Source organism: Hyposmocoma kahamanoa, unplaced genomic scaffold (genome assembly GCF_003589595.1).
Source record: "Hyposmocoma kahamanoa isolate Upper Pololo Valley unplaced genomic scaffold, ASM358959v1 114, whole genome shotgun sequence".
Taxonomy (NCBI): Eukaryota; Metazoa; Arthropoda; class Insecta; order Lepidoptera; family Cosmopterigidae; genus Hyposmocoma; species Hyposmocoma kahamanoa.
The window spans coordinates 7,331,297-7,340,048 of NW_020653383.1; the positions used below are offsets into that span (position 1 = coordinate 7,331,297).

General features: G+C 34.1%; 1 protein-coding gene across 1 annotated transcript; it reads right to left on the reverse strand.

Annotated features, from left to right (window-relative positions):
• Positions 1-6,175: 6,175 nt before the first annotated feature.
• Positions 6,176-8,424, reverse strand: LOC113239688 (connectin-like). Its single transcript, XM_026476772.1, has 2 exons — positions 7,368-8,424; positions 6,176-6,982 (listed from the first exon to the last, which is right to left on the reverse strand). The coding sequence occupies exons 1-2, from the start codon at positions 8,422-8,424 to the stop codon at positions 6,468-6,470; spliced, it is 1,572 nt and encodes a 523-aa protein (XP_026332557.1). The 3' UTR covers positions 6,176-6,467.
• Between the last annotated feature and the right edge of the window lie 328 nt (positions 8,425-8,752).

Below are 8,752 nucleotides of genomic sequence, written 5' to 3' on the forward strand. Positions count from 1 at the left end.
AATACTACTGAAGGTGACCTCCAAGCACAGCAACGGTTAAGTAATTTTCGTACTAACTGAGGTTCTGCTTTCAATTCCTGGTAGCGTAGCATCAACTTAAAAATCGAGCTTTTCTCTATTGGCACTGTATGTTCTGAATTACACCAAGTTACAATCCCGTTTAATTTTGACCTCGTAGCAAATACTACATACAGTTTCTTCTGTGATTTGATTACTTGGCACATTTTTATTGTCGTTCTCATTTTCATTCTCGCTTGATACTTGTTGAATGCGAAATTAACATTAAAATTTTTAAAATCCATTATCTTTAATGTTTCGTTAATTAATTTGCTATCTTAAGTTTTACTTTGACAAATAAGTGTTCAGTTTTAATGTTAATGATTTAATTTTACTAAAGAATACAATTTAGGCCCCAGTCTGTTGCCCTGTCGAACGCTCGTTCTCATACTTCATTAATATTTTAATGTATTATTTAATGAAGTTAACGATCTCCAGAGTTCTGTAAAAGTCTTACACTACTACCATTGCTATATTTTTTATATATCCAATATTTAGCATATTAAATCAAAAGTTTCCCCAAATAACGTGTTCATTTGTTCACCTCACTTAATGTTATCATACACTTTTAGACCAAAAATCACAGTTATCACTAAAGCGAGTGCGGACTATACGGAACAGTGTTTATCTCTCTACACTGCTTAACAGGGATGGAATTACCTCTATGCAGAATTTGCAGATTTCGCTCCCTCACACGGGTTTAGTGTAGGCTCGTATATCACTTTACAGTTGAGTGCTTTTATTGCATTTATCGGAGGAACAGTCTTGATTAAATGAATTAAATTAATGAACATGTTTTGTTTTGTTCAATGACGAACATTAACAACGTAGACAGGCCAAATAGCGTTTGCACTGGCAGATGGTTCATTAAAGTCTAAAATAAAAGCTTTACATTTTATTATTACAGTTTTACGGAACTTGTCGATTGAAGTATTAATCTATTTGACGTCATAATTTACCCACGCATATAGTTGCTGTTGTAGGTAAAAGTCATACACTTCCTTCAGTCACCCACTTCCTTGGTGCGCAGGGTGCGGGCCAGCCCCAACACCATCTTGATCATGATAGCTGACAGGCCTGTTTGCACTTACGTAAACCACTGTAGTATGGTACACTTAAACAAAAGGTGCAAGTGTATTGTATACCATAAATGATGTTAATTGTAATTTAATTTAATTTTAATTTTGATTATTTGAATTAATTTTATATATTTGAATAATATTTAAAACTTCATTAATGTAACTTCAAATATAATTAATGTCATATAATTAGTAATGTGATGTAATTCTATGTATTAGTATAATTATGGACTATATTATCTGATATGAATAAATGTATTTGAATTTTGAATTTGAATTATAATATATATTATGTACATTAACATGACGCCCTTTTCCTATCAGTACAGGCAAAACCACTTTCCACTTGCTACTATCCCGATGCAGCCTCATCAACACGCATCAATGCTTTCATACGTTATTGTGGATTAAGATACTCTTGACCTGATCTTTCTTTAGGATATCCTTAATTTGGAGTTGGTAAGTTCACTTTGGTCGGTCCTTACTCCGGCATGGCTGCTTCGGAAAGTAACTGTGTCGTATAGCCAGGAGAGAACAGACAACCGAATGTCACCATTGTGGGTGCTGCGAAGACACGGCACATCACACGCGGTGAGGTTTAGTCGTAGTCTGTAGGAGTCCGACATAATCTCTCTGTCGCCCCCGCGGCAGAGAGATATCCATGAGGATTTCCGCACGTAAAATAAAATTGTCGGTCCTTACTAGCATGCCTAAACCAGTTACATCAATGTTCTTTGATTAATCTTTCCTACGAGCGAACCACCTAAGCAACCCTTTCTATTTTTGTCACTACATCTTACTCCATGCCGAAACACTCTCTTGTCAGTGTTATGTTTATCTATTTATCTCTATAAGGTGAATGTAATTACTAGGGAGAAAACACACTTTTTTTCTTTATATATCATGTAATTGTAATGGTTTGTTTTAGATTACAATTATGTGTCATTATTCACTAAGTTGCGAAACAATCTCAAAATGTGCATTTAAAAAGGTAGAGAGAGGTTTGCAAATCAGCGCTGGCCGACTTTTGGCACTGACTGAATGCAAAGACTGTCCTCGACGTACAAATATTTTTTTATATATTTTGAATAATATTTGTTTTTTCTCTATTGTGTATTTAACGTGTGTGGAAATAAATGGTTTACAATTCTGTAAAGTTTACGTACTATATTATTGGATGAGTGAGACGATGTGTTAACAATGTAACCGTCAACTTCCGTAAAATATTTTAACTACAAAACTTGAATTTAAACAAAATAGTACATAACATGCAATATAAAAGGAAAACAGAGGATCCAGGTCGAGAATTTCTTTATAAAATCTGTCGTGTCAAGTTGAACAAGTGACATGATCAGTTAAACAAAAGAACACGAACTCACTGTCTGTCAGCCATTCACAGCAGGTCCGCGGCGGCGTCAATAAAAAAAGATCGCATCACATAGGTATTTGTAAAAGTGTGAAAAAAATGTTTTCTTTTAGTCTTTGCTATAGTTGGGTTCTTTATTTAAAAATATTTCGCTCAGATCACCTTTTCCACTACAGAAATGGAATATTATATTATATAATAAATGCGCTGTTCATCGAATAATACCGTATTGTATTGAAATCTAAAAAAAAAGGTGATAGAAATAAACTACAACAATAAAAATTACACAATTATTTTTATTTTATTTATACAAAAACGCCTTGTCAAAATACTTTATACAACGTTATACATTGTAATGGATACAAATAAATACGATGCGTGCAATGATAAATATAAGGTGTTCCTATTTGTACATCATAATTTACGTATGTTTTGACAACGAGAAAATATTAACACGTACATTGTGATTCACTACTAATCGGCTATATGATAACGGCTATTTTTCAGTGATTACATTGTAACTAGAACTGATAATATACTGATAATTATCTTTTTTTGGTTTTTGATATTTTTTTGTTTATTAGTTTTATGGTAGTCATAATAATCAAAACCAAATTATACTAATAAGTAAAAGACGACACAGTAATTGTTATTCAAGCTTTTCTACTCACAAGAGGTTATCACAAACTATCACCCACGTGAATGTATAACATTTTCCTTAGAGATATGAGATTATTTTTGCTTCACAAAGATCAAAGATAGTGATTATCTAGATGTATGATTACTTCATCTTTTTAAAAAGCCAACGAGGTAAACAAACATAATAATAATAATAGGCATAACATTAATAATATGAGGAATAAAAATAAACTGAATGTTCTTGGCAGTCATCTTCACAAAGTCACAAATTTTGCGTCTGAATAACACAGTCATAATAAAGTAAACACAATGTTAATATTCAAAATGCTAATTATTATAAAACGTGAACGTTTTTTCGTAGTGACAAAATTAGACTTTCTTTATTATTATTTTGTTAAAAAAAAAGCATTTATAGGTCACCCTTTTTTAATCTCGCAGTATCAAATTAATAATACTAATATTTGTTATAATTATTAATACAAAGATCGAACACTCAGAAAAAATTCCTTCGATCCGGTTGGATTCGAACCGACGTCTTCTTGCATACCATGCCAGACGCTATACCAACTAAGCCACGGAACGAACCAACGGACCTCACGAATTTTTCTATGTGCTTGCGTCGTGTCTTGTTTGGTATAGCGTCTGGCACGGTATGCAAGAAGACGTCGGTTCGAATCCGACCGGATCGAAGGAATTTTTTCTGAGTGTTTTTTCTGAGTGTTCGATGTTTGTATTAATAATTATAACAAACTAGTGGAGTAATTTCACAAAAAATAAAAATTTTATTAATACTAATTTTCTTCGAAAGGCAAATCTTTGTGAATCAAAAATCCTTCGCACATTCGCCAACAGTCACCTTTCCGTGTCAAATTCATATGAAGCCCCGTTAACGTAAGCAAATCGTGAGTCTTCATTTAAGAGTTTATATAATCATTTTCCAAAGACTCAAAGTGATCAAAAGACACGACCAATTACGTCGGATTATTGTACTCCCTAACGACTGCTTTTATAGAAATGAACATCTTATAAACCTTTTTGATAGTATTTAATGCTATGTAACAAGGATTGTACTAATTTGGGTATTGATAATAATTTTGATCGCATCTTGAATACCTAGGACAGTTGTATAGAAGTATATGTCTACCTGTAGTGTATTCACTAAGCAGACGTAATACATTGCCTCACGCTCACAAAATGGTTTATTTATTTATTTTATTTATTTATGTCTTCAATACATGGTGTAATGGTATATAATAGCCACAGAACAGTAAATACAGTGGAAGTGCTTAGAGATGTTGGTGGTGTATCATACCATCGTAAGTCTCATTTAATTTAATTTAAATAGTGAAGAGAGGAGAAGGAGGCCTTTGCCTAGCAGTGGGACAGTATAGGCTTTTAAAGATGAAATATTTTTTTTATATTTTTAAGTATTGCCAATAGACGGCATTTTTACTGCCTCTGTGGCTGAAAGGTTACCATACTAGACTGCCACGCAGAGGTCCCGGGTTCGATTTTCGGGACGAGAGAAATATTTGTATGGCTTAAATTTATTTCTCTCGTGACTTTGGGTGTAATTTGTGGTTGTCTATGTGTGTGTCCATGACACCCGCGATACGAAAAAAATTGGTACGGTGGCAGTACTTCCCTGGATGAAGACGCATTTAGCTCTCTTAGTACTAGATAATCCATAAATCCATCCAGTAGGATCAATGTTATAATCTTAATGAACTCAAACGTCTTGGAGATAAATTCCACTTGATGTGTACATAATCGATCACGCATCTTTTGGGAGTTGTCAAAATGGCCGCTTAAGAACAATCGTCACTCAGTAATTAAACTACGGCTTAAGATCGTTACTAATCTTAATGAATCAGGCAGAATCTTGGCCACTATAGATGGTATCACCCAAGATATCTACGGTTATAGTCTCAATAGACTATACAAGAGACCACGCGATACATCTCGAGATCTGAGGGTGATATCTCAAGCAATAAGTACTTAGATACCGAATTTAGGAGCTGTTTGTTAAATTGAATCCTTGTAACTAATCAAAATTAAATTCAGTACACAATATTTAGAAAATAAATAGCGAAAGTTGTAGTTTGCACTTGTCTGTTAAATTATATAGTTTCAATTCTATGTGAGCTGTAATTTCAATGCAATAGGGTTGAAAGTTGCTTTTTTAAGAATGTGCAATGTTTTCTATATATTTAGAAAAACCATGACTGTTGTCATAACACGAAATTTTAAAAGCTATTGAAATCCTTATACTAAAAGTTATATTCTTATCTACACATCTACCATATTGTTTGAATGAATGTCACACAATGAAATGCCTTACTGACCAGTCACGAGACTCACAATTTATCTATTTAAAACCGTGAGGTCTCGGTTTACTATTGCTTGGCATTAGGCTCCCCCTTTTTACTCCTAATGGTAATCTTCCTTTTTACAACATTCTTAATTCAGTCTAGAATTGAGTTAAATTTATTCCATAATACTTAGTAGTACATGATTGTATTAACGAGGCTGTTGGATGAATTAACGTTACGGTTACCAGTGCCTTCACAAATCGATATTGCCAATACCCAAATGCATTAAATGAGATTATCATTATGAACGTCCTGAAAGCTCAATTCTCTTTTGAACACATAAAATGTAGAACGATAATTAAATGATGGATTTTCTTACATATCTACCTACCTAACAATAATTAGTAAATTTACAACATTCATCTTATTACTGTGATTACAATACAAATAGTTAAACTTGAGATTCTGGAATGTTTTTTTTCCATAATTTATATCCCTGTCTTTATTAGCATTAATACGGATAGAGGGGAAAAACTTTTGTGTCGTTGATAGAGGTCTCAAATTTATCTATTTGGTATAAACTACTTATTCACACTTTGCGTTAAAATTTAAGTGCTCCGATCAATCTGTTACTATGATTTTTATAAATACTTTATACTATTTTTCATATTTGAAACATCGATTAAGCAGTCACATTTATGAAATCAGTGCTACAATATAAAGGTAATGATAAAAATATTTTTCAAAGCAAACTAATCGTCTACTTAGTTTATTTACCTGAACAGTTTAAAAAAACTCGACTTTTAAATTCATAAAATTACAAATCATATTATTGAAATTAATTCTGAAAACGAGTTTAAGAGACATAAATATAAAACAATTAATATAATATTTGATGTAGCTCCTCAAAAAAAGTTCAATTTTGTATCTGAAAAATTCAGTGTTTACTTTCAAGTGTCATAAGTCAGCACTTCACTTATTAATGACTAGACTCACACAATTAGCTTACAATACCTAAATAAAGAATAAGACTAAGCACACACCCCATGAAACTAAATTACTCGAATAGTGCAGCTGATGGGAAATACTCATCGTATCACGAAACCTGAAGGTTTTCATTTCGTTCTGTATTGGAACAACTGGATCTATAACATGTGGAGGCATTTCTGTGGTTTTTTCAGCTTCTTTCGGGCATGGAAGTGCTTCAGGTTTTATCTTCAGTACGTTTCTTTTTATTTCTTTTTTAGATGAACTTATTTCATTACTTCCATGTTCTTTTAAGTCTTCAAGGTTTTCTGTTCCATTTTTTTTATCATCTGAAGTCTCAATTGATAGTCCTGGATGTAAAATTTCTTGGTTGTAGTCCAGTTTGGTATCGACAGGCTCAATCTTATTGTAAGCCGAACTAACGATCGGAGGATCAAGTTTGCAAGTAACTAGTTCCAGAGAATCCTTAGTGTTCTGACTTTTTGTGTCATTTCGAAGAGCGTGCATCCATTTGAGACGGCAGTCGCATAAAAAGTTGTTTTCTGTAAAATAAAAAATAATGAATGATGAGACTTCTGGTAAACGATTTAAAAAATACTAATTAATAACTTTGTAAATTTTTTTACTTGTGCAAGAGTCAGCGTATATTAAGAACTATTAACTCGCATAATGTAACAACTTCAAAGGGTTACGATATTAGGGCTAAACATATTAAAACATCATATTTAATGTGACTGGGTTACAGCGTTATGCACTCGTATTTCCCCTCTCGACATCTAAGAATACCCATAGGCGCCATAAAAGAGCAAACTTTCTAAGTGTGTTAAAGTTTTAACAACGTCTGTTACCACTCATTCCATATTCAACGTAAATTATATTTTAAGTTTATCAACTCGACACGTGGAAGTATTAAATATTCATTATTACCTTCGAGAAGCAAATTGCTGTTCTGCGGTTTCAAGTTGTCCAATATAGGCTTGATATTGTCGTAAGTTAATGCATGTAGTTCGTTAGAACGCAAATCCAGTGAGCTCAATCCCCTCACACCCTCAAACAACCCCTTCGGGAGCGAAGCCAATTTATTATCATCTAGGGACAACTTTCGTAGTTGAGACAAGCCATCGAAGGCACGTTCAGAAATATGCTTGAGGTCATTTTTCCCCAGCAACAATTCTTGTAAGTTCCACAGCTCTGCAAAAGTGAACTCAGTTAGATTGTAAATGCGGTTTCTTCGCAGATCCAATTTCCTCAAGTTGGCCAATCCATCAAACGTGCGACGGTTCAAATGGCATATGTTGTTTTTATTCAGGTCCAATTCCAGTAGATTGAACGTATGCTGGAATGCTCCATCCTTAATCGACGATATGTTATTTTTTGTAAACACAAGTTTCTGCAACTTTGGTACCTCGTAAAACGCTAATGTTCCGACTTCAATAATCATATTATCCTCTAGATTTATCGTGGTAATATTCGGTAAATGGGCGAATGCGTATTGCTGGAGCGTTTCAATTTGATTTTGAGATAAAGTCGCCTCCTTTAGATTGGTTAAGTTGGCGAACGCGAACGAAGTGACGTCGACTATGTTCCCATACTTAATGTTAATGGATCGGAGTCTTTGTAAGTAATGGAGCGCTTTTGTGGGCACGTAGCCTAAAGCGCCATCGACGCGGACGTTAAAAGACAAAGTTTGCAAAGTTGGTTGCGACGCGAAACTCTGCCAGATGAGATCGTCGCGGGGTATGCCACCGTTGAATACCCAGCATTCCGCTTTCGACGCATTCCGTGGTTCTCGCGTGTTTTCACAATAACAGTGAACTTTTGAGTCTCTATCGGTTATGTCGCAGATATTCTTTTGGAAGCCGCCAGTCTTTTCCTTGGCGCGCCGCTTGTTGTTGTTGTCTCTCGCTTGAACATTAAATGCTATTTCGTTGACGAGAGCGAAAGTGATCAAAATGTACATTATCCCAGCGATCCGTGGCTCCATTTTCGTTTAATCTGAAACAAACGAAAGCCATGATGTTAAAACAACATTAATTCTTCCTGGTTTTATTGGATTACAGCGGATTGGAATTCGGAAATGAGGACTGACGTCATTGCAAGTTCGAAAGTTATTTCAGTATGAAATACTTATTGTGGACTACAAATATTATGTTATTATTATTAAATATTTCCTCTAAAAAGAACTCGCCGCAGAGTACCTCATCGTTGGAGTGACCAAGCAACGGTACACATTAGTCTTCCGGTTTAAACCTCCCTGAGATTTACCGAAAACTGCAAGAAATGGGAATTTCTCATTCATAATGGTATAAACC